Genomic DNA, 27,500 nt, shown 5'->3' on the forward strand with positions numbered 1-27,500 from the left:
AATGTCATCTATCGATAAAAACATCGATTCGATTAATTAACAGCAGCTTTTCGCACTGTGGCAGTGCCGATAGAAAACAGCAACTTTTTGGCACTGCGGCAGTGCCGATAGAAAACGGCAGCTTTTTGCCACTGCGGCAGTGCCGATAGGAAACAGCAGCTTTTTTTGGCACTGCGGCAGTGCCGATAGCCACTACCACTACGGCTCGGGCTACCGACAACAAAGGACGTTCTGCTTTTTGACTAGTTGATTGCCTTTCTGTTGCTGCCCTACTGAGAAGGGGATAGCTCGACTGTAAGGTTTTCTTGGCTCCTTGCTTATCCAGAACTGACATAGGTTGTCAAACAAACTAGGCAAACTTACCTAGCCTAGCTAGGCCTAGCTAAGCTAAGCTGCCAACCCTCGGTCCCACGCTCGATCCAAGGGAAGGCCTGTGCTGGCGGCAGGCAGGGTCGGACTAGCCTAGGCCTAGCCGCCTACTACTACGGTTCCCATCTGCACTAGGCCTAGGGTAGGGCCTCTCTCTAGTCTAAGTGCCTAGACCTAACGTAATATTTTTATATTTTATCATGTCCGTCAAGTAAGAAGTTGAAGCAGTGAAGAATCATTTTGAGCATGGTGAGGTTGTTTGCTACACTGTCATCAACTATGAAAAGAAATGTCGGGAATTCAATGAAGAAGAAGTCATCCAGGGGAAGTAAATCCCAAAAAGGCAAGTTAGTTACATGAAATGATCTACTCATGAAATACAGATCGTTTCGGTCGCGCTTCATTTCGACAAAAATATGGAGCACCAGTGGAGTTGCGAAACGCCAAATTTAATATAACAAGGCCTAATTATCATTGTAAGTTCGTCAATCGGTTTTTCATACTTTTTTTATATTTATGTTTTGTTGACTTTCTAATAAGTAACAACATAGGCTACTTAAAAGCAAATAAAATGATTACTATTATAACTAAACTAAATTTCAATTAATATTACGGTATTTATAGGTTTTTTTCCAAGTTTGTTGCATTCTAGTACCATTTACTCTTTTATCAGACGGTTTTTATATACGTTTTGTTGTCGATCATACGCTTCCTACTATATACAAATACAGCAAAAAATGAATACTAAAAATTCGGTATTTCTCTTAGTACGGTATTGTTTTTTGATATATTAAAACAAAAAAACAAAAACAAAAACCAAAACAATAATAACCAGAACGGCAAAACAAAACCGTAATATGAACACCAAGTACAAAATGGCAAATTAAAGAAAAAAACATATTTTAACATAATAACACAATTTTTAAGTCATAATATTTCTGATGGTGTAGACAAAAATTCTGCATTTCGTTTTGCCTTTTTTTTTTCTATGTGAATCACAACCTTGTTCTGCATATGCTCTATCATATCAGATCATTCTGTTTAACAGCCATGTTAATTGGAAATGTAATACAGTAATTCGATATCATCATTGGTTTGGCCAGACTACAGTGAGTAGCACTAGCCCTTCTGTGTTTCTGTTGAATTCCTCTTAGGTAGTTTTCGCCGGACGACGTTAACCTTAACTTTAACGTTGCAATGCGATAGCTCCGCCCCTTTTTGTAAACAAATCAAAATACGCAGGCGCAAACCCGTAACTAACGTATGTCGAGTTTGTAAAATCCTGAAATTGACGTACTCCGCAACGCAAGATGAATTAATTATGACGTCATCCGTTAACGTTAAGGTTAACTCGTGCGGCGAAAACTACCTAATCCATTCGCTGGTGACTACTATCTTATTTAACAAATTCATTTTTTGTGTTTCCAAAACAGAAAGTGCAGTTGAGAGGCCGAAGGCAGGTCTGGCAACCGACATCTCCGCCGGTGGTATTCACAGTTCAGCATCTTCAAGCAGCAGTAATAACGTTAACCCGAAGAGAAATACACGTCAAAAGGCCGGTCCAAAAAAATCAAGTACGAGTCTAGAAAAATCTTTTGAGAAATTAAGTTTACGAGAAAAAAGCACATCAACAAGGTAAAGTCTGTTTTCCACTGGGAGAATCAAAAGCGTCTGTTCATGCACATGCACATTCACATTGATATCGGTACTTCAAACTTTTACTACTTTTTTGGGAAGCGAAAAAAGTGCAATCAATCAGAGCTCAGGATGCGAAAAACTCAAGGAAGTGAGAATTTGTTTAATATAGAAAGTTTGGCTGATAGAAATCAGAATTAAGAATAGGCCAACATATTGAGCTCTCTTTAAAGAAAAGTCCTGGGATCCATTTCATTTGTTTCCTTATTTCTATTATACATCATTACAAATAGTGTAATATTTTACCAAAATGGCTGCAACATTAGCCCTCACAGAGGCCTTATTGCTGATATTATTAATGTTTTTCGTCTGTACAGATCTAGTTCATCATCTGCTAAATATACATGTAAAACTTTGGAAGATGTGGCAAGGTGGATTCTAAATAAACGTAGTAAGAACATTGTAGTAATGGCTGGTGCAGGCATAAGCACACCTAGTGGTATACTAGATTTCAGGTAAGTAAATTATATGCTCTTAAAAATATAGTTTTTTTATATGATAAAAATGTTTGACAGAAATAAATTTTAGCCTATATTTATGGTGTGTATAAAAATCGCTACACGCTATCGCCGAATCCTTTGGCGACGCTGATTGGTCAGTTGAATCAGGTAGTGTTCCTAATTGAGTCGGGGACAGGTACGCAGTGCAAGGATTGCAGTGAAAACGCTGTAGTGACTTTGTAGCGATTCTGTGGAAACCATGCTTTCGATGTAACTTAACACTTTGTTTTCCTTCTTGTATGTCATTTTCATCATCATCATCCTCATCACCATCAGCCTGTTGGCCTCCTCAAACTCCGTTCTGAAGTATCCTTTGCCAGATTTGGCCAGTTTACTCCAAGCTCCTCCTAGAAAAGATCACCCCATTTCTTGTTAGGTCTTCCTCTTTTTATTTTGTTTCCATACTGTTAGTTTTTTAGCCCACCTGTTATGGTCCATGCGAGCTACATGGCCATTTTGTCTCTAGTGATTTGTACTTTTGTAGTTGCTGTTGACAAATGCATGAAATAATTTATAACTACTATTTTTATTATTTTCAGAACCCCTGGCACTGGTCTATATGATAATCTTCAGCAGTACCAGATCCCCTACCCTGAGGCTATCTTTGATATCGACTATTTCCATAATGATCCACGTCCATTCTTTACGCTGGCCCGCGAGCTGTACCCGGGAAATTTCAAGCCTAACTACGTGCACTACTTTGTAAGGATGTTGCACGAGAAAGGACTGCTTCTAAGAATGTATACACAGAATATCGATGGACTTGAACGACGTATGTACATTTTGTTTTCTTATAGACAAGCCCTTTTTATACCTTGTTTTGCGAACTTATTTTGTTAAAGATCGCCAGAGGAGGGCGTGAAAAAAAAAATATAAAATTTTGTTTTTCATTTAGCAAATAGTTGTGCCAAAAACATCCATATGGAGGAGAAATGAAAATAAAATGTTATAGTTGTATGTAAACAGTGTAGTAATGGGATAGTTAATTGCTTTAAATTTATATAATTAAGAAGAAATATACATAACTTATATTTGGAGATTCCATATCTTATATTTTGGAGATTTATTTTTTAATTTCCATTTTATTGTGGCGGTGGGTGCACTAATTGGCCAAAATAAATTTGTATTCAAAATCATCATTATTGGCGGGTGGTGGGTTTGCTAAACAAGGTATAAAATATATGAGGTCTCACCACGAAATGAGACACATCGTTGGTGAAATCATATTGAGACTGGGCCTTTTAGTTTTATGTTTGATATATATTTCTGGGTTGGTGTCCATTCTTCCATTAAGTATTTTGTGGAAGGATGTCAGTCGTTGTACTAGTCATCTGTTTTCTATACTGTTCCAATTTACTTTTACTTTTTTTTACTGCTCCTCCAAACAAGGTTGCTGTCAATATATTAATCCCTAATTAACAACTTCCTGCTTGGACTAGGCCTAGCCCTAGGTAGGCTGCTAGGTAGGGCTAGTAAGGCCTAAATGAAAATTGTACAACAATCAAGATACTTGATTGAGCAGCGAGTTTATTATCAAGATCCAAGATGCACATAAAAACCATGGGAAGCAAACACATGTAGAGTAAAATGATGAAAAAGAATGCTGAAGAAATAAGCAGAGACTTTTACCTTGTTTTGCGAATTTTTTTTTTTTTCAAGGAGGGCGTAAACAAATTTTTTATTTAGGAAATAGTTTTACCAGCCAAAAACATCCAGATGGAGGAGAAAATAAAAATGAAATTTTATGGGTGAATGCAAACAGTGTAGTAATGGGATGGTTAATTGCTTTAAATTTATATAATTAAGAAGAAATATACATAACTTATATTTGGAGATTCCATATCTTATATTTTGGAGATTTATTTTTTAATTTCCATTTTATTGTGGCGGTGGGTGCACCCACTAAAATAGTGTTCTTTTCGCTTATTCTGTAATTCTAGTCCTATTATTTGTACAGGCTAGTTTATCTTTGAGGCCGATTTTCTCAAAACCTGGTTCTCGTACACCTAAACTTTAAATGCTCACATCTCTGGATCTATTTATCCTAGGGAAGCCATTCAAAGACCAAATTAAAGCTTATAATGTGATCTACCAAAATGTAATATAAACTCATTTTTTGATTTTCTGACGATGAGACTCATTTTGTAGTGAGACCTCACATATGTCTTGTCTTATCTGCCCTAGGGCAAACATTCTTAGATGTCAAGTAACAAACTTGAAGCTCCGTCGAAACTATCACATTGTATGTGACAAGTAAATGTGGTGTTCGCATTATTTGGATTTGATATGACATCATCATGACCATGTATGGGCACATCACACAAATTTGTTTCATAAAATTTGTTGGTGTGAACAGAGCTTAACCATTAAGCCCCACCCCTTAGATACTGTTGCTAAGGTCCCAGAAAACAACAGTGTTGCCCTGTTCTGATTGGTCAGTTCTTAGGTTTGATTGACACTCCTGAAAGGTCTATTGTTGATTTATTTTTGTACGTATCATTTCTACCCTCAGTGGCTGGCATTCCTCCTGTTAAGCTTGTGGAGGCACATGGCACATTTTCAACGGCATCATGTGTCAGGTGTGGAATGAAGACTAATAGTGATAACATCAAGGTGAGGAGGAAAAAAATTGTCACTATCAATAGTTACCACATTTAATCGAATACACAACCCGCTTTAAATAAACGCCCAGTTTAGTGAAGCTGATTATTTAGACCGAAATGTCCACTGAATAATCTCAGTTAGGAATACATACTCCTCCAATACTGGGATTCAGTGTTTCAACATTATTCATGTCATCATCAGGAATGTTTATTTTCCCAATTGTTTGTTCAAAACTCACAGTAACAATAGAGAAGTAGATGTAAATATGGATGGGATATAAATGTTGAGGTGTTGATGTGAATTTTTTTTTCTGTTATCACTAGACGTCAAAACCGCAACTGCTCCTAAAAGGACTACAGTTGGTACTTAGAAGACAATTACTTTGGATTACAGAGATGCTCTTTTAAATACACAGTACACTACTACTGTAAACAAACATAAAATTGAAAAGTAAAAACAAATTGAATATCTTCAGCTATTTGCTTTCAACTGTTAATTAGAACAGGAAAAAGAATAAAACAAAACCTTTAATGCTTATTGAAATAGGCTTAATAAAATTACTATCATAATCTTTGCTTTAGCATCTCATCATTTCTTTATTGACTGTTTTTTTATTTTTTTATTTTAAGGCTACTATTCTTTCTGGTAATATACCAAAGTGTAAATCCTGTTCTGGCATAGTCAAGCCAGATATTGTATTTTTCGGAGAGGACCTTCCTAAACAGTTTTTCTACTACCTGAAAGACTTCCCACAATGTGATCTATTGATCGTCATGGGAACATCATTGCAGGTAAATAAAAAAGAAATTTTTTAATATCTTGATTGAAAAATAGTTGATGATGATGAAATAACTGCAATGATTATGGGAATTGTTGGTACAGAAGTTTGAGGTTCAGGCTCATAATCGTAAGGCGGGGTTTTAACCATAGGTATTGGTGGGGTACGGAGAAACAGAGAGGATTGTTTGAAAGGATGAACGCAGAGGGCGTACTGTATATCCGATAAAGGCTATTTCCCACTAGACAAATTTATTTGCGTGAATTTAAAACGTCTGTTTCCTTCCTGAGCTCTGATTGGTTGCAAATTTTTTTGTTTTTTGCAAAAAGTAGAAACAGTTCGAACTGATTTCGCAGAAGCTAAAAACTCCGATAGAAATGTGAGTGCGTATGAACTGACGCATAAATTCGCCTAGTGTAAAACAGCCTTTAATAATGCAGGCAACAAGTAAGCTTTGTGAGGATAAGTTTGCTTGTTAGGCAGCCAATGTAGACCGCAAACTTTCGGAGGGAGTGATATGATAGAAATTCCAAGCTCCATAATTATAGTCTTCTTTTATGATCAGTTTTTTTCCTCTTCAACTACATTCATACTTTTTTATACCCTTTCATATCTTATACTGTTTTCTTTGAACAAATTCATTTTTAATTTTAAAGTATAACATATATGGTCATTCCACACTAGGTTCAACCGTTTGCTGGTATTGTGGATTCGGTGAGAAGCAACATACCGCGGTTACTCATCAACAGAGAAGTCGTTGAGCCGTTTGCGTCTAAGAAGCGATTCAATGATGTGTCAAATGAAGGCGATATGGTTGAAGGTGTTCGTAAGTTTGCTCAAGTTCTCGGATGGAAGGAATCTATGGAGGATCTTATACTTGAATGTGAAAAGAAACTGGTATGTAATCAACATAAAAGAATAGTGGTTATATACTATACGTACATACGATACGATAATAATTTATTGCAATTTGAATCAAATACAGAACAAATTGAAGTTGAACATCAAAAGGGGAAAAGTGGAGGACAACCAAACGGATACAATAACATTAAAAGGGATAAAAGACACTAAAAGCAGTAGTGGTTAAAACAAAGCATCAGAGACAGGCAAACACTTAAATAAATCACAATAAAAATCATTAAAATTATAACTATTAAAAATTATTAAACATTAAATTCATTAATTCCTTTTCATTACACTAATTAAATATATTACATGAATTATTACAATCTATAAATATTCAAATTATTAATAACATTGGATTCATTATATTCTTTTCATTATTGTATACGCGATACGCGATTTTGAGCGTGACATTTCTGAATTAAATGATAATCAGAGATATACATTGGCCAGGAGAGAATAGGCTTGAACTAATTTGCATTCTTTCCTCTAAGTCGAGCCTTTTTTTTTTATACCATGTTTAGCGATTTTTAATAAATGTTTTTATGACTATTATACCGGTATTGTCTTTTAGGAGAAGCATTCTGAAAAGGATAAAACTACTTCCATGGAAAAGTTGAAGTGTAATGAAAATTCAAATAATGGTACTAGGCCTAAGCCGCCAAAAGGTGCGATCTCGGATACAAAGTCTTCAGGAAGATTATCGCACACAAGCACACGAAGTATACACACAAGTATACGACACATTATGTCCGATGCTGCTTTGAACGTTCGTGGCAAGAGCCAACTGAGAGGGGCAGGTAATGTATGCATGCCCCAATTTGTTGGAAAAGAGTTATGTTCTTGCCAAAACAAAGGTAGCTCTAGTAGCGAAGAATCAAGCATTTCCGAAAAAAATAGTTCTAGTGGCGATGGCTGATTTTTTAATTGTTTACTGTAGTCAGTGGCTTATCTAAAGGTCTTCAAATCGAGAGGGTGCAAAGGTGAAGTGGGGGATCGATGATTAGGTAAGGGGGCGCTAGCTGACAAAATAAGGTTTGAGGTTATTTTTTGACTACTTGACATTTTTTTGAAATGGTCGCTATTACTGTCTGTGTTGAGCAAGAGAATTGTATTTAAATTACAGTACTGTACTACTGTTGTATATACAGTTTAGCTTTCCATTCAAAATTAAAGCGAGAAAATATTTTCTTGGCCAAAACTGATACATTATATAAGATATTTAAATCTGATCTGTTGAAGTACAGTAGAAATATTTATGGTAGAAACTGTAATGGTGGAGTTTTGATGTTGAATGATAAGAGTGGGGTTTCATGCCAGTCTTAAGGTAGGCAAAAGTTCATGCTAGAAAGTGCCATATAATATAACTTATCATATAATATAATTTAATTTATATGATAGGGGTGCAAGTTAAATTTACGTGTATATATTCCATATAGCATAATTTATTCTCCTGGTGCAGTGGTTCTTTCTCAAGGAATTAACCTTTGCCTAAATTTATATAAGACATACAGTACTGCAATATGAGGTTATTAATAATAACTGCTTATTATTTTGTATATTTAAACAGAAAACATAAAATGTTTTGCCTATATTATCGGACATTCAAATAACGCCATTCAAAGCAAACTTTGTTAAATGTCTGTAAATTATTAAAAATTTCATACGAGATTTTGTTTTCTATATGAGCAGCTCAGTTTTATCATGGGTGGAGGAAGCGGTCCAGAAGGCCAGGGGCGGATTGCTATAAAACAGTCTTCACCTCGAATGAAGCTGGCTTTATCACGGTCTTACTAAAGTCACTCTGAAAAGACCATTGCTATGAAACGGTCTTTGCTTAGACCGCTTTGAGTATTGAAACGCAAAAAAAAACTCCCTGGTAACATAAAATTTAGGGTGCTGTAACGCTTGCTGAAAACATGCATATTTATCGAAATGAACGCAAATAAACTGGTTTTTTTACGGGGTTCGATTCTTAGTCTTTGACGATCTAGGTCTAGTACCTGTAACGCCATGATTAAAATGATTTAAGACTGTTCTGAGCCTCCTCCGAGTAGGATTTAAGATGGCTAACTGGTTAGACCAAGGTATAGCAATGGTCTATAATCATAGACCATTAGTGTCGCCACGATTAAAGCCAGCTAAGCGTTAAGACCGATTTTAGCAATCTGCCCCTAGTGGCCACCTGACCTATATTTTGCCAAGATAAATATGTTATTTGATATGTTTTTATATTTAAAAAAAAATAAAAAATCCCAGGTGCGATGAACTAAAACAAAATGCTTTTTCACAATTTAATATTATACTTTAACAATAATTTTTTTAAGTTTGCGAGTGCTATTTTCCGGGCATCGAGAAGTGCCAAATACATCTCTAAGTGGAATCTCCTGCATGACCAATACACCAAAATACTTTTGCCGCCCATCTACTCAGCCGAGATTATAAAAAAGTATTATTTTTACATCTGTTAATTGGTGTTGAAACAATTTAAGTATTGTACAATACTGTATAATAATATTAGAGATAGCTCGAAGTCAATGGTTTTACTTTCGTTGTCGCCTTCATCTTGATTCTGCAATTACTGTACCTACAAGGCCACGCACGTCTGTTTTTGCCACCTTGCAACCATGTTAATTTTATTTCTTTTGCCTTTAAATTTACTGGCAGTGAAATTAACAGTCAACCAAACAAGATTTGTTTTCAATCCATGTCTCAGACAACAAATTACAAAATCCAAAATACCATTTCATCTTTTAATGTACTATTTGACAAACAATATCAGTAACATATTTTATAAATGACAGTGGTTTTTGTTACTAGACATCGGATAGATAAAGCAAGTTATTCATACAGAGTACAGACAGGTTGCCAAATTTCTCGTCAATATCTGAATTCAAAGCAAGTACCTTCAAAAACATTAAGGAAGGTCACACAACATCTACACATTTTAAACTATATTAGTAATGCTCACAAAACACATATACCCTTACTCGGACAGACTAGACTTGCGATGTAATTGGTGGTAATCCAAATTTGAATACTCTCATTCAATGCCATAATTTTAAGGCAAATTCAGACAAAAAACTTTACAATGGTTTGACTGACCTCAGCCAATCATTGTCAGTAGAATTTATTGAAAACAGACAACAAACCGTGATCTCAATTACTATTGGTGAGCTTTCACACACGATTGTGATTTTGTGCGATCATTTAAAGCACTTGCTGCATCGTATCACAAATGTAGTCTAGCCTGAATAGGGTATTATCTCGGACTCATTTTCAAACTCAATGCATAAAGTCATTCAGCATTGTTTTCGTTCATTTCCTGTCCAGTTCTGTTGTTGCATCATTTGCATATATGTAACTGCCCTACTGGTCAACTAGGAAGCATCAACAATGCCAACAAAATTACTTTTAGCTGTAATAATTTCAATAATTACATATTAGTATAAGTGACCTCGGAAGCTATCGGTAACAATTAAATATGGAACTTTGTAGAAAGATATTGCAATAAGAAAAAGTAAAACATTAGTTTGAATTATAAATGGTTTGCCCCAAATAATACAGTGATACAATATCAAGCAATTTGTATAGCAGGTTTCTATGCACTAATTTGTGCAAATAAAGCCAATAGAGCCTAAGAAATTTTCTGATGCCCAGTACAAAATTTCCTGTTACTGTAGCTTAATGCAAGCTGCTATACTAATTGTTTTACAGTTTAAGCCAATCAAATGATGTAAAACTGAGGAAAAATTTCATCTTGGCCTATCCTCCTCCCCTGCCCCATATCCTCTACCAATGCCATATCCAGGGTCATTCATTGTGCCTCTAAGTAGATCTAAAATACTCCCAGTCAAAATATTTTTCAGTCTATTAGTCTGTTTAGCCTCTATGAAATCTAGAAATTTCTTAAATTTCCCTTTATCAATGAGATTAAATCACATTTTGCATGTTTCGATAGTTTTCTTTGCTCTATGAATGCCACATTTACCGAATTTACTCTATGCAATTTTCATTTGTCAATGAAAAAAAGTAAATAACATGCCATTAAAACATTGATGGCTTTAGTGAATGTATAATGGTGAAAAAAACCATGCACTATCATCAAATTAGTGCATGGAATAAAATAAGAAAAATGTATTGAAGATTATGGAGCAGCACTGGTAAACGATCCATCTCCACCAGAATTTAAAACTGGCAATTTTGAATATACTGTATAGTACATGTACGCTAAATGTCAAACTAATACAACACAAATAGTTTGTGGTGTATCTGAATGCCAGTAGAAATTGAATTGTATTTCTCATTATTGTCATATTGATGAGATGACCAGAGCTTGTGTGAATTAAGAGAGATAACGTTGTATATTTATGAGTTTTGGAAACGAGAAAACCAGTGCAAAAAAACACTCTCACCGTGCTCCTTAGGGAGGCATCTATTACAAAATATTTATATTATCCTGATATCACTTTGAAATCAACATAGAAAATACATTTATATTTTAAGTATTTAATAAGCATTAATTGAAGTGTAATTGGCCTTGTAATTTGGTTCAAAAATTATAGCATCACTCAAAACTAAACAACTGTCTGATTGGCCGGACTAACTGTAAATATGAGGGCGGTAGATTCTCAATGTTTTCTTGTACAAAATACAGAGCTATATACACTGAATACCCAAGAATCAAAATTGGTATTCAAGGCTAAATTAGTTCATTTTAATGACAATCATTATCATATATTTAAGTTACATCCACAAGAATGAGAGTGATAGTAGAAGACCAGAACAACTACTGCAGACTTTTTTTTTTACTATTTTTCATAAGGAAACAATGACAAATACACATCTCTTATAACCTGTTTAAAAGGAGTGCTCATTATAAACTTCTTTGTGTGAATATGTTAAGCTCAACGACAAAATAAACGAAAAAAAAACTAAATAAAAAAAAAAAACTTATCCACAACAATTCCAACACAATACCTTTAACGAACAGTTTCATGATGTTTCTCAAGACTTTTTACAAGTATGTACTTCCGAAACACTACTGCAGATAGAATAATTGTTTATAACTTCGCTAGTTGATAATAGGTGGGGTAAGGTTTGTGCAAGTTAAAAACACAGAGATCAAGGCAACATCTTCGCTGCACTGCATGTGCAATGGAACAGGTTGAAAGTCATCTATTGTTGTTTGCATTCTGAGGGTTTAGTATCCTGGAATAAAGTAAGACCACAAGTTTAAATTATAATATGAAACAGCAAAGCCATTTTCAGTCAAAGGTTCTGGCAATAATAATACCAGCACACTTTCTGATATTGACCATTTATACTAACCAAATATTGCTGTAATAATATTGCCGAAATTTTATGTCTTCCTGAAGGAATGGATCATGCATGCTGTGAGCCATTGGTTTAATTTTTTATTCACCACAGACTGCATGCTTTATTGTTTAAATTTTCTAAAAAATTGCTCTTAAGTAAGAAGTAATGTTGCGGAAATGTGACCTGCTTTTGTTAGCACAGCCCTAACAGTGCAGCTGCAGTTAGTTTTGACTTTCTTTTTATAAGGTATTGTTGGAAATATTTCCGCAATATTGCAGTAACTTAGCTCTATGTGAAAGTGGCTATGTAACCTACTCAAATCTGCGACTAAACCATAAGTTTCAGTTATGTGTTGAGTATCTAAAGCTTAGCTTATGTCACCTTTTTTGACTCGACTTAATAGACATCACCTGATGGTTGGCAACTTACAAGCAAATGCGAGTTGCGCAGTTCGAGGCTACATGAGCCCTCTGGTAACTAGTTGTTCTCAGTCACCCACATTCTATTTTGCAGCAATTCAAAGTAACTGACAAACGATTGAATGATTGAAACCGAATAACTCTAGTCTATTAAGCGCAACATGCAGCACATGCTAACATCGCATCAAATTATAGTAGTGTTGCAAGACAACTACTTGTACATTTAGTCTGAAGCGAATTAAGCGATCTGGGCAACTGAGTTGCTTGCAGTTGCGCAATTGCCAGCGAAAGTCAACATGAGTGATGCTGGCAACTAGTTGGAGGTCAGTTGATGTTAGTTGAGACGGATTAATTCTAGTCACTATGGTGACAAAGAGGGATTTACTTATTAGGGAAGTAGGCCTGGTGTGTGCCTGGCTTAAGTGTCTACTCACCTTAGCTGGATCATAGTCTCCATCTTCGTCTTCCTCCTCCTCGTTATCCTATAATGAAAATGCACATTTATATTTAAAATTTTAGCAGTATTGCGTATAATTTCTAATTAGTTTACACAAAGCACCACATATATTGAATGTTACAAATCCAAATGGCATTACGTAAGTTTATTTTTAAATAAAAAAAAAAATACTTTACATCATCCTCGCCTTCTTCCTCAAACTGGAAAAAAAAGAACAAAAGGCATTAAATATCAGACTGACAATTTTTTTTAATTTTATTATTTAAACCATATTGAAAGAGGATGACCCTTCTAGCTAAGCCAAGAAGATAGCTGATATTCAGGAGCCCTCTTTAAAAAAGTAAAACACACAATTACACTGACAATTACACTTACAATACATCCAAACTGATAAAGAATGTATAATATAAACAAAAAATATTTGTAATGGATGTTATTATTTAGTTGCCTATTCCAAGGTAACACATCATATAATTAAATTATATAATACTAGATGCAGCTAATTTTAACCATTGGTCTATCAATTCATAAACTGTGTGTGTGTTCACAGTAATTTATAGTGTTTGGGGTAGGTATAAAAAGGATTGTCTTACATCATCCTCTATGGCCTCCCCTGTGAAATACAGTACCGCTCGGGGAACAACACGCTCCTTAAAAAAATGCCCGATCTCAAAATCTGCACTCAAAAGTGATTCTGTCTCTTCATCCTGAAATGATAAAAACACCAACAATTCAGCTTTTGCTTTCTGACCTACCAACCCCAGTATAATTCCTTCCATTTGAGAAATTGTATCAAAATTACTGATGTTTTCCTAATAAATAGATAACTAGATATATGCATATTGAATGATAAACATAAGAATTCTCATTACAAAAGTGAAACAATGACCCTCAATATAATGCTAGTACAGAAACCAGCAATTATTTAGTTTCACTTTATTCTTGAGTTTAATACAAAAACAAATTAATAATAAGAATAAAGAAAATGAAAATTTTTGTTTATATACAAGGATTAGCCTAGTTCATGTCATCAACTTTTTTTTACAATAATATGTAGTTTCTATTGTACTTTTATATATTCATTAGTTTTCTATAAGCTGGATTGTATCAAGAAAATATGTTTAATGTTAAACTGTTGCAACAATGTGCTTATCACCTAAACTACTGTATAAACCAAGCATGTTTTTAGTTTTCAATATTATTAGCTTGAATTTCATGTAGAGTGTATGTACAGCACTATTTCTATTCGGCAGTTTTTAAAAAAAACCTTCATTAAAACGAAAAGTTGTACACACCACTTCAGCGCCCTCTTCTGGAACAGCTGGTGGGTTGAAGAAATTGAAAAATGAATCATTTTGCTCAGTTTTGGTTACTACCCTGGTTGTTCCTTTACCCTTGTGTTTTTGTTTCTTTTTCACCAGTCTCACAGTTACGTTCTTGCCCTTCTTCCAATCAATAGAACACCTATAAAATAACAAAAAGCTATCATGAAGAAAAGAGCAGTTCTGCAGAAAAAATGGTAGTAGAGACTTGTTGGTTTTAAATCTATCTTTTTGTTTTGATTTCAAAATATATTTCTAATTAGTATTACCTTTGATTCTAATAAATGCAACTTGAGTGTTTTTGAAGGGGCCTTCATTCGAAGGAGGCATTTATTCGAGGGAGGCATTCACTTTTTTGGTGTAAAATGGATACATATATATACTTAAATAAAGGCCATTAATTTCACTATAAATGTGGAACTACAACATAATTACTGTCAAAATGTGGTTATAAACTTTTTGATGCATACAATTTGGCCTTCGTGCCACAATATGTTGACAATTTTATTGTTTATAAATGTTTTTTGACAATAAAATTGAAATAAATTATTGTGCATTTCGTTGACAATACAGCGAAATTAAGTAAATAAGTTGTCAGCACACAACAGGTGTGATTTCAGCCCTCAAACACAAGGTCAAAGGTATGAATACCATGCTGTTTCATGTGTACTTAGTCAAGGTACTCAACATACAGTACATGTCCCCCCCTCCCACGAACATAATGGTTACCAGGTAGACTGCAAATACTCTTAACTGAACATATTTGTTCTGCTGAATTTCTATGTGTGACTAGACACTTATAACACCTCCAATTTACTTAGTTACTTACCCAACTGAACTGAATATTTCTGGTCCTTCATAGCTAAATGGGTCTGATTCATCCGGTTCACATTTCATTGTGTAGTGTTTCTTAAGCACTTGATTCGTGAAATATTCATTTTCATCAAAGTAGAATTCTAACGTAAAACCCTAGCAGGAGTAAGAAATTAAAAAAAAATCAACTACATTAGGCCAATAAATATGCAATGCTGTAGTTTTTAAATGATATACAGTAAAACGTCCATTTTACGTACCCCTTGGTACTAAGGGGTGTTTGTAAATTGAAAAATTCGTAAACTGACAGTGCAGCAGCGTGGTTTACCGTGTTAGAGCCTAGCTGAATTTACCTTTGATAAAAACCAAATTATTTTAACCGCTGGCATTCTTCCACTTAACAAAATATTATTTTAACTCTTATTCAAAAATCTGTATGTTTTATGGCCCTTTCTATCGTGTTTTTTCTAGTTGTTAGGTCGCCAAAAGTTGCTGACCTCAGCACTCTCGTTCATCATCGTAACATGTGCGCCCAATCCGACGACACGTTGGTAGTTCGTTGTTCTGGTTAGGTTTATTACATTAATGTAGTGATTAATATACCAGAAATAGAAGAAAAGATTGAACTATTAATAAATAAATACAACAAACTTAATTTTATTAAGAAAAGTATACATTATTACTTTGTAAAACGTGCGCAACCGGACTATTTTTACGGTAATTATTGGTCGATGATGACGTCATCAGGGGCAAAGACCATTCATAAAATCAACGTTTGTAAATTAGACGTTTTACTGTACATAAACTGCAAAACTGTGTTTTTAAAATAACAGTCAAATATCAAAATCAATTAATTACAATGATGATCTGAATATTCCGCATGTTTTTCCTCATTTAACTAAAAATAAGGTGGCGGTTTTTACTAAATTACTCAATTGATTACACAAACACAGCTGTATATCATGGGTGCTTTGTCTTATTAATAGCCAAATAAAAGAAGAAAGCACAAACATGAAGGAGAGAAACTCATTTTCTTTTATTTGTCCTCACAACCAATCAGAGGAAAATGTATTTGAGTTGTTCAATTTTAAGAGCATGATTAGAAGTATGAAGGTGTAAGCAATTCTAAACATCTTCTCAAATAAAGATGTGTCAAGAGGTAGGGTACTGTACGCTATCTCAGTAACGTTAAAGAAGGTCAGGTTTGGATAACAGCTAAGGACACCCACCATTACTGAGATAGCGTATAGTAGTGAATTCCTAGCCACTGCCAATAATTAATACAGTTAAACTTGACTAATTCGACTTTGCCTAGCTAGAATAATTTCTAATACACTATTCAGACTATACTCTCTTGCGATCGGTTGCAATGTAATCGGTGGTAATCCAAAACTGATTACTCTCGATCGCAATCAACGAACGCATTCAGACCAACACAAACAAACTTTACATTCTAGGGTCTAGGCCTCCGGTGTCTAGGCCTATGTTGCCTGACCTCAGCCAAACAGTGCCTGTGAAAAATAAAGATTGTAGCACCCAATCGCAACGGGTAACAATTGCGATATCTATTACATATCGACTACTATTGGTGAGCTTTCACACACAATTTTACTTTGCGATTGGGTGTCGCAATTGCTACAACCGATCGCAATGCGATGCTCGTCTGAATGGGGTATAAGTCGATCTTATTTTACATGCCAAATTGTTGTGTTTTCCAATAATTAACGATCTGCAAGTCAAATAAATTTGTCAGTGCCATTGTGGATTCGACTTGGGCGAGTTCAACTCTAAGTACAAAATTTACATATTTTTGTTCACACCATGCATGTTACCACAACACGGCATTAAATAATGCAATACATACCATAGTGGGATTCTCACAGTATTTGACCTTGACATCTCGGAGATTCTTCAGGATTGGTTCATCATGCTCCTGCACCATATCCGCCAACAGGTCGACATTCTTTAATATCGTTAACCAAAATTCTGGTATGCCTGGTGGATTCTCTGTAAGAAAGTTCAATTTTCTTTTCTCAGCATTCACGAAAAACAAAGCTATGGAAACCATTGCTAGCCATGGGGTTGCTTTGGTAGAGAACACTAAATAATATTTTGAATTGTGTTGGCGAGTATTGTATGAGAAGGGCAAGTATATCTCCCGTTATTCATAATTTGCCGTGGCTTCTCATTAACTCGCAAATAAAGCATAAAATCATTTTACTAACATTTAAAGCACTGCGACTCCAACAGCCCACTTGATCTCCTTCCTAAATATTCCCCCATAGCCTCCCCCTCCCCTTTTGACCTTAATCTACTAATTGTTCCACGAGTACTCAAAATACTATGGCCACAGATCATCTTTATTTTCAGCTGTCTCCCTAAACATATTTTCGAATCACCTTTTATAGATACTTAATTATTATTATCAATTAATTATTGTCAACTAACCTTCCTCTTTGTCTTCTAATTGTGCTTTTTCTTTCAGCTCATTCTTAATAAAAAATAAATAAAACAAATGATTAGTAATTATCTTGTAGATTCTCAAATGTAAAACTAATATCTATAACATCAAATAACCACAATCTCTTCTAGGCTTCCTTAAAAATAATTCATTGTAAAAACTAGTTACATCCCCTAGAATGGTATGAGATCAAGGTACGTCATTCAGAGCAAGGGATGGGCATATGCATGGGTACAATAGACATATATCAAAAGATAACAGATTATAGTACATTCTACAACACTACTTCAGAAAAGACAATACAATACATCTCCAACACCACTATATAAAAATCAACTAAAATGTTATTACCCACTAACAATGGTTCCTAAGAATGTCAGTGCCAATGTTAATTTTCTGTGTAGAGGTTGAATCAAACAAACAAACCCTATATTCCACTTACAACAGACCCTTGGGGCTCACTTACAGCAAGCTTGTTGTCCTCTTCCTCCTCCTCTTCGTCCTCGCTACTCTCCCACTCGCAGTCCGAGTCTGTGGGCTCAATTTGTGCTGTAACTACATCTTTCCTCTGTTGGAAAAACAAAATAATTTGGTCGGAAAAAAGACCATTTGGTTGGTTGCATTAAAAATTAATAAGTCTAATTATTCTTCATTGATATCATCTCTAGTCTCAAGCTGTAACCTTGTGCTTAAAATACTTGCTTTTAAATCCAATGGTCCTGGTATTTTATTTCTCATAACTAAAACACCGTAAGCTGGACATATTTTTGTACAACGCATAAAAAAACAGTACAGCAAACCATTTTTTATCAAGTGCCTAGCATTTGTATTTGTGGAAGCGTGTGACGCAGCGCGTAAGACATTTGGGCTTTCAATCGGAAGATCAGGGGTTTAAGACTAATGCTCATCACACTGCTTGTACCATTGGGCACCAGACTTTATCTGCATTTACCTCTCTTCTTCCAGGAGTATAAATGGGTACCTGGTAGGAGGTGAATGATACAGATTACACGCATAGCTAGGATACCCCTCGATGAGCAGAGAAAGTTGCATGTTGTGTATGATTAATTTTGTATCCAATGACCATGCAAAAAATTTCTTTGAGCAGTTTTCTGGATATGTGTGCTATATAAATCCTATCAAATAAGAATAATAATAATAATAATAATAATAATAATATGTTGGGAAGTAAACTCATTCTAAAACACTACTGACATGTGCCAGACACCAAAGTCCGTCCTCAAGAACAGTAATATATCATCAATGTAATCATGCAGTAACTTACCTTTTCATAGAGACCTTCATAAAGTTTAGCATATTTGCACTCTAATTGATGAACTTCCTCATAAAATTTAGCTTCTAACTTTGTGTGATTTAGCTGTAGCTTCTTCAAGGCTTTGATACGACGCTTCACAACTTTTGGTAAACTAAAATGATAATTGAGCAAACAAGATGAAAGATAAATAGATACATTTATGCTATTAGCTTTTAATTTAAAATCACAACAAGAACCATTTTCTTGTCTAGTTTTTGAAGACGCATACACTTACATTTAAACACACCTGACATTTACACCAACCTATTTCTAAATTCCTGTCCAAACCATGAAATTTTATTATTTGACAAAAACATGTGACATGCCTAAATATGGTCATGATGACATCACATCATGACCATATATAGCCACAACATGACTATATTTGGGCATACAACAGACTTATGTCAAAGCGAATTTGATAGTGTGGACACAACCTAAAGTTTAGTAGCTGTAAAATAAATTTCTGCTTGGTCAGCAATAAATCCATTAAACCAACTTGCCAACTACAACTTACCTTTCAATATAGCCACTCTGCTGACCAACAAGGCTGTCTAATTGGTGTTGTAGTGATGCTAGGACTTGTGGATTCTGTAATACCACTGAAAAACAAACAGTTTAAGTAAAACAACTATAGTACAATTAAGAAAAGCTGAGCTGTTTAGGTGATTCCTTTTTGTTGGGAGGATTTTGCTGCACCCCACGAAAATTAATTAAAAACCCTATAATGTGCTCTGCGGCTAGGAAACCCCTTGCTACATATGGGTAAAAAATACACTTGCAACTATGTGTACAAAGAATCCATAAAGCTTTTAAACACCTAGAATGCTGACTAGGCGACAAACAATGCAGTGTTGTGTATGTGTACCTAACAAGATGGCCACCGTAGGAAAGTACCACCTTCAGGGCTGGCATACATATTACAACCATAAATATTTTTATTAATCATTATTATTAATTATAAACTAGACTAGAAAATAGAGGCCAAGTGGAGTATCTAATTAAAAAATACAGTACGGAGGATTGAAAATCAAAAACTGTGTACGCTACACCGTATTACCACAATGCTCGAGCTTCAACATACGGGTAACTAAGCTGTACTCAAAACTTTTAAGTGTAAATTGAGGGCGCCATTTAAAAATGAAGCTTAGGCATATTTTGATTGACTCAATCTATGGCAGCCATCTTGTTGAGTACACACACAGCTCTGCGTATTCAGAACATAGCGTTCTAGTATTACCATATCTCTATGGTAGGATAAAAAATATAAAAGCTAACACACTTACAGTTGACTTTGTCATCTATGACACGCTCTTGCACACCTACTTCTTCATCTTCCACATCTTCCATGGAATCTCCGGCTGGTCCTGCTTCCATGTTGGAAATAGCATCTGCGGACCTATAAGAAAGAAAATCATACCCCATTAGTAAGCAAGACTTGAAATTTTATTTGAACCCTTTTTAATACTCTGACTGCCAGGGGTTTGAAAAAAATATATCAGGCACCTCCAGATTTTTTTTAGCAAATTTTAACACATTTCGAAGCTCGTTGAGAGTGCGTATGTGATCAGACTGACATGTAGTGAATACTACAAGGACTACAAACATTATAGCTTTACAATGGTACCAAACACTTTATTTTAATCACAATCTCTGACCCATTTAAACAGTAACATTAAAATGACTCACTTTTGGAGATTTACGCAATTTAGCACAACGAAGCTGAGATAATTGCGATTTTGTGAAAGTAAAGCAATACAGTTCTACGCTAAAGTAAACAAACAAATAGTGAAATACTTACGGTCCAGACTGAATGTAGTGTTTAAATAGTTAGTACATGTCAGTTAATTACCCCATCTATCGGATTCCGTTAAAAAACCTGAAACACTGACATCTCCGTGATTGGCAGTCAAGCTTTGCGTTACCAAACACAGAGATCTGTGTTTGGCGGGCAGAGTGTTAACGGAGGTTAAATCATCTATTAGCAATGGCTAATATTTATCAATTTAACTCCATTGAAATGCCAAATAAAAATTAATTATTTCAGTTTTATTACAACATGACAAACCTTGTTTGTTGGTCAGAACAGTGAGTAATACATAGCATTCCTGAATAAATTATCATGCCAATCATTACAAAAGGATATCATCACATTAGTAGCTATTTTATAGCAATTTTTCAGTAAACAATTTCATTCATTCAACATTGCTTGTCAGTGGCCGACTCAGAGTGGGGCCGAGTCGGCCCGGGGCCCTCTTAAATTTTTAAAATTATTTAAAAAAATGGAGAAAAAGAGGAGAATATTAATCAAATTTAGGCCAAAAAGTACCATTTGCCATAATCATAAATTTTCGTGCCTTAGACACTGAGGTGGTCTACACTCTCTATCTGTTAAAGTCCCTTCATAGGCCTCAATTTTAAATTATTTGCTCCGACACTAATTTTATATTTGACTTTTTTTTTAGGGCAACTTTAGCTGGGTGGTTAAGATGGCAGCTTTTATATCCCAGGTTTCCAAATTCAAATACAAAAAAACCCTGAAACTTTGTTTCCACGAATATAACTGTAAATGGTGAGTCACTCACTGTAAATGATTTTTTTTTAATAGTTATGATTTATTACTTTAAATCTCAATGACATTTATGTCATAAAAAGATAACTGATTTCTCCTATTACGATTTGAAACAAAGGCTGCGAGTGCATAATTATGTAGTTGCGGCTTCTAGCTCAGTTATTCTAGCACATTTATGGAATTCTAGTAATTTTGGCTCAAATCCAAACAGAGGTTACAGTATATAATTGTATGTACTGTATTTGAAAAAAAATATCAATGTACAGTATATTATTAGCATTATAATGATACAGTAAATGATAACCTTGCCCAACATGTAGACTCAGAAATACAGAGTTGTTGGTGACTGGTGGGGGGGATAGTTTTCCACCATAGTTTAAGACTTATGTAAAACGCCCAGAGAGATCTGTGATCCATGAGGCATAATATAAATAGTATTGTTTTATTATTATTATCATTATTATTATCATCATCGTTGTTCTCATCAGCATAAGCTCTATGTAACTATAATTTTAAAAAAATCCATTCTATGTTGAGTGCCACCTACGTTTCATTTGCATGTACTTTTCTTACATTGAAAAAAAAAATCTATTGTACCAAGAGTCTTAGTCTGCTAGAGGAATAGTTCAAGACTAGGAAGAGAATGACAAGTGTTGATTTAAATTATACTTGTGGCCCTTTACAGGTAAATCCTCTATCCCATCCACACCTGCAACTATTATTTCATGAAAACAAGTGCCCGCTTTTGCAGGATTTATTTTACTTTTAGGGTGTTTTTCTTTTTGTATATTTTTTATAGTTTATTTTTAAATAAATGAAAAAAAAAATGAAAGGAACGAATTAAAATACATTATGTTGCTTCTGTAAACCTGTACATCATAATTAAAAACAAAATTCACCACAAACAAACACGTGATAGGATTTTGATATGGTAAATTGAAAAAAATGATCTTCAAGAGCATAAATCTAATCTTCCCTAAATAATAAAATAGAATTTACTTACTGATTGTTTTCTGCCATAATGATGTCTTGCTATGTAAATTTCTGAAATGAATAATATAAAAAAAAAACAATGTAAAATTAAAATGGTATTATGCCAGTGCGGTTTTTTGGGGGTTTTTTTTGGTGGCAGTCTGCATGGCAACAAAATTAATAACAATCAAGTTTGCTGACAGCATAAAAAATTGATGAATATTAATGATCGTCTCTGTTGACATCAATAATGTCAACAGAGACATCAAAGGAAAACACTTATAAAAACCTTGTCTTTGATTGTTCTTCACATATATACATCTAAATATAAAGCACATAAATTAAAGTGTAAATTGTCCAAAGGTTCAGTTACATAAAATTCTAAATAAAGGTTATCAAAAAGGCTGGGTGAGGATGATTAGCACGGAGTTGGATATTCTTTTTCCAATGACCCACTAAAAATATTGGTGGCCTAAATTTGAGGCACGGTAAGCATGGAATTCTCCCCAGGGAGCTGAGCATGTGTTCCATACGTGTTTGATACAATGACTGGGGTAGTAATGTGAAGCATTTAGAGGCTTTATGCATGAAGCGCTATATAAGACCAACATTATTATTATTATTCAATATAAATGATAAATGAAATTCGAGGTAAGCGTTCGGAAAAAAATCCATTAAAGCTTGGACCCTATAGCAAAAGGGGAAGGTGGTTTGGCGCAGCAATTTCCATTCAGGTTGTGAAACTCGTCGTCAAGGGTTTGAAACACACGCTGACCATTCTCGGCCGGACATGCTTAGTTACACCAGTTTGCACAGTTGAAGGTTGTGAAGTGGCTCACGCTATGTTTCAGCCCTAGGTGCGAGTATTTCATGGCTAATTAATTAAAATAAATATTGTGTGGCCGCCTCTCATTAACATTGATGGTAACATCAGGCCGAATTATGTAAGATACACAAAAAAAAAAATTGATAGACTTTAACAATGTAGGCCTGCTACAATATTACAGAAACAAATTAAGAAAAGTTTATGTTAAATTTCTATTGAATAGCAAAAACTAACCAGATTTTTTTTAGGATTAAAAGATTATTTAAATACAAAACATTGGGAAGATGGGAAAAGGGAGAAGAATTGCTATAATTATAGGCCTACACTACTTAATCATTCATCAAGTATATTATTCTAGGGTACATTACAATGGACAATACAATTATATATATATTTATATATACATATATTTATATATATATATATATATATACCTGTATATATATGATTCTTTGATATACAAATAGATATTAATAAAGAAGAGAATACTGATGACTGATGATCATGTAATTTTGTAAATGTGTTAAATGTAATTTTGTAAATGTGCAGGAGAGCAGGAGGTCATGAGCCTGTATGAACTTTGTCAGTCACTATAAGGTCTAGTCACGTTCTTAATTCACGATGCTGAATATTATTATAGTTTATACATTTGATCACGTTTTTGGGGCATAAATTCAACCCATGTATGATGTTTGCTACGCAACACATGTACAAGCAAATGGGTTGACTTAGTGAGAGCTGCTTCAATCAAGGTTGAATATTATCATACTGTAGTATATACAATTCATCACCTTGTTGGGCCATATTTATATAACCCATGTTTTTATACTTTATTCAGGTTTATAGACACAAGGGCCAAGAAGCCAAACAGTGAATGTAATCACTCTCTGAAATGCCAACCCCCAAATTCAACCCCCACAAGACTAACATACACACACAACAATGTGTTCTACATAGACCAGGGGTGGGCATAAAAATCTATTAGAGAGCCAAAGTGAATATTTGATTTAACACCAAAAGCTGCACCCAAACTTTAATGTTTACAGTGCAATTTCAAAAACCTCCATGCACTGCTTTTATACCACTTTATTCTCGGGCTGTTAAAAAAACGGTGTTTTCTAGTCAAAAATGTTTGGTGGATTTTTAACTCATTTTCTTGGCCGCAACAAAATCACTGTTGGGCCATATGTGGCTCAGGCCCAATTTGCCCATCTGTGACATAGACCAAGTTTTATTATAAGGCTTAGGAAGTGGAGTTGATTTTGGTAATGAGAAAAAAAAAACTTTTCACCGTGACAAGAAATGAAACCAGGACCTACTGTAGGGATTGGAAGGCAAGCTATCCAACTCCATGTGTTTGCTATAATACACATAAGGGTTGGATTGATGAGCTGGTAAAACACACACAAAACAGGATACGTAATAGGAGACATAAGGAGGCCTACTGTATATATCTCTTGAAGAATAAATTATACCAGACTTACTCACAAATTGTGAGAGGTGATTAACAACAACTACTAACAACAACAACAATAATTAATAATCATGATTGCTGTACTTGACAAATGAAGGGGAACTTGGTCGTACTAGAAACACGACTCAAAAGAGACACACCCACAAATTTAAAAGTATATTTTCAAATAAATTGTTCTCACATGAGAGCTGATTAACAATAATAACAATAATAATAATAAATAATTAATTAAATAAAAAATAATGAGAACTCATTTTTCATGAAGAAGATGAAATTGGTTTAGACGTACACTGCGCCCTTCCCTTTTTATTAATGCAAGTTAATTATACTTGGTCCAGACGTATATGCCGCCCTTCGGTTACTAAGTAAATCCAGACGCACGCGGCACCCTTCTCTTTCCACTAATGATGGAAACTTTATAACTAATCAGAATCCTGTCATACGATTCTCGAGACAATTCTCAAGATTCAAGATAATTTTATTGCCTGAAAAACTCTGAAATTACATTCAACTGGCAGTGTAGTGTTAATTTTATTCTATTGGTTTATTTATGCCTACTTGTAGTATCTTATGGATGACAATGATTTCTGCCTCCGCAAAAGGAGGTTATGTAGTCACTGTTACAGTTTATGTAAGTTCAGTAGAAGTTTTTGATATCCAGTCGTACGCGGCACCCATTGTTTGTATTCCCACCATGCATTTCGGTGGAACAGTATTTTTCTGTGAAATCTACCTTGTGTTTCTAGTATTTTTGGTAGTACACAAACTTAATGCATTGTTAATTAAATTTATAAAAAAAAAAGAAACATTCCATATGAAAATTATGATTGACAATTGCTTAGAATTATTATTACTTTTGTAATTTGTAGAAAAATGCATGCAATATTTATTCCAAAAGTTTAATCTTATTAAAATCATTATATAAAATTATTACTACAGATACTTCGCTAAGCAAACATTCAAACAAAATAATATGTAAAATTATCATTATGAACAAGTCTGAATAACATCAAGTCTTAAATTAAAAGTGATGGACGTTGAAAAATTAAAAATACATTAAAGAACTTATTATTAGACGCTGTTTCAAGCACTAAACGAGGAAAAGCTTTTACAATACTGCCAAGAAAAACATTGAAGGAAAACCTCTTTTCTTTTTTTAATTAAGAATTACATAATAATAATAATAATAATAATAATAATACGCTGTGGCTAAGAATATGGTACCGTATCTTGTCTTCCGTTTACTATGGTAAACTGCATCATCCAATAAAATACCGCCACCGGTGTAATATGATTGTTTATTAAGACTTGTGAAATCATTTGCTGAATGCAGAGGAAGTTGATGAAGTAGCATTTGAAGTATTATTACTGAACTCTGTATCTCATGTCGCGAAGGAATTTAACCGTTTAAAAATAACACACGTTTTTGGCGTTATTCAGCAGAAACATGCCCCAAGTCACATTCATATCTACATGTGTGATTACAATAAAAAAAAATAGGTATGCCTATAACGATGTATGAAAATATGAAAATGACATGCAAGGAATTACACTAACCCTTTTTAATGATGCGATAAGGTCAGGTCAAATGCTATCAGGAGAAAATATAAAATTAATCATACTCAGACCATATACTGTATGGGGTCTGTGATTACACAATCCTTTCTCGAGTCATACGAAAGCTAACACAATGTTATTGTATACAGTCAGTCTTGGATATTGTGCAGTAAAGGTGTTGCATAATAGTATAACAACAACTCGGCAGGAAAGCAGGCTCACAGCCAGCAATTATTATTTTTGAATATTTTTACACCCGCGAACGAACGAATCTTCGATTGTTGCTAAAACACACACTCATTACTCTTGCAGCAGCAGTGCACTGAATGACGTCACCTTTAGCAATCGGAAGTTCCGATACGGTACCGTATCTCTAGCCACGGCGCATTATAGGCATAGTTATATTATCCTCAAGATGTCTAGGCCCCGATAGTGATAAACTTGTTGCACATGACATTCCACGCTACAGTAGCACAGATGAGAAGGCCTACAGCTTAGGCTAGGCCGCCTGCTGCAAAAAAAACATAAGCGCTAGCCTAGCCTTAAAAGTTAAAAGGCTTACTTAGCCTAGGCCTAGCCTAGAGAGCTAGGCCGTAGTAGCTCTGTGGCAGCGCAGTATAAACGGGTCCTTCTTCAAAACATACCTAAGCATACTGCATAGGATTTAAATGCGACACAATCATACCTCTTTAGACGCCTTTTCTACGTGTATTCTCTTGCCTGCTTTGTATAGGCCTAGCCTAGACCAAGAGAGCTAGGTAGCTAGGCTATCTAAAATGTACTGCGGTATATTTGAGCTGAGCCCTACCGGATGCCGCGAACAACAAAACTAATTTATTCCTAAGGAAACAAATTTGTGGGTTTCAACTCATTTAAGTTACATGAATCCTTAAATATAAATTACATGAATAACACCCATGGACCATAATGTTCAATCAAGTGTTTATCGTATTTTATCCACGATTACGTTTTCATTTTAATCAGTACTTACATTTCGTCCAACACACACCACGCTGCAATATGGCGGGGAACGAAGACAGAGAATGATTGGCCAGAGAATGACGCATGGTTGCGTCACGACAACCCTATGACCAATTAGATGGCTCGATGAATCGGACGAGTGGCGCGAAATCGCATGCTTGAT

At 34.7% G+C, this 27,500-nt stretch overlaps 2 protein-coding genes across 5 annotated transcripts; one reads left to right on the plus strand and one right to left on the minus strand.

Moving 5' to 3' along the window:
- The first annotated feature begins 182 nt into the window (after nucleotides 1–182).
- On the plus strand, nucleotides 183–11,768 carry LOC117113144 (NAD-dependent protein deacetylase sirtuin-3-like). 2 transcript variants are annotated; one of them, XM_033256408.1, is made up of 9 exons: nucleotides 183–294; nucleotides 582–712; nucleotides 1,803–2,004; nucleotides 2,382–2,519; nucleotides 3,104–3,336; nucleotides 5,077–5,177; nucleotides 5,798–5,959; nucleotides 6,631–6,843; nucleotides 7,424–11,768. In XM_033256408.1, exons 2-9 carry the CDS (start codon nucleotides 616–618, stop codon nucleotides 7,766–7,768), a joined length of 1,491 nt encoding a protein of 496 aa, XP_033112299.1. In that variant the 5' UTR covers nucleotides 183–294; nucleotides 582–615; the 3' UTR covers nucleotides 7,769–11,768. The 2 variants fall into 2 exon arrangements, with proteins under 2 accessions (XP_033112299.1, XP_033112291.1); XM_033256400.1 differs by having other exon boundaries at nucleotides 189–712.
- On the minus strand, nucleotides 9,589–27,441 carry LOC117113155 (nucleosome assembly protein 1-like 1). 3 transcript variants are annotated; one of them, XM_033256437.1, is made up of 14 exons: nucleotides 27,348–27,441; nucleotides 22,531–22,571; nucleotides 20,242–20,354; nucleotides 19,473–19,557; nucleotides 18,926–19,067; nucleotides 18,107–18,208; nucleotides 17,628–17,670; nucleotides 17,044–17,186; nucleotides 15,196–15,335; nucleotides 14,340–14,508; nucleotides 13,638–13,751; nucleotides 13,221–13,244; nucleotides 13,022–13,069; nucleotides 9,589–12,060 (listed from the first exon to the last, which is right to left on the minus strand). In XM_033256437.1, the coding sequence occupies exons 2-14, from the start codon at nucleotides 22,545–22,547 to the stop codon at nucleotides 12,028–12,030; spliced, it is 1,173 nt and encodes a 390-aa protein (XP_033112328.1). In that variant the 5' UTR covers nucleotides 22,548–22,571; nucleotides 27,348–27,441; the 3' UTR covers nucleotides 9,589–12,027. The 3 variants fall into 3 exon arrangements, with proteins under 3 accessions (XP_033112328.1, XP_033112314.1, XP_033112324.1); XM_033256423.1 differs by having other exon boundaries at nucleotides 18,083–18,208; XM_033256433.1 differs by lacking the exon at nucleotides 27,348–27,441 and adding an exon at nucleotides 27,042–27,181 and having other exon boundaries at nucleotides 18,083–18,208.
- Between the last annotated feature and the right edge of the window lie 59 nt (nucleotides 27,442–27,500).

This window comes from Anneissia japonica, unplaced genomic scaffold (assembly GCF_011630105.1).
Source record: "Anneissia japonica isolate Jap-2015-1 unplaced genomic scaffold, ASM1163010v1 scaffold288155_len217153_cov186, whole genome shotgun sequence".
Classification (NCBI taxonomy): Eukaryota; Metazoa; Echinodermata; class Crinoidea; order Comatulida; family Comatulidae; genus Anneissia; species Anneissia japonica.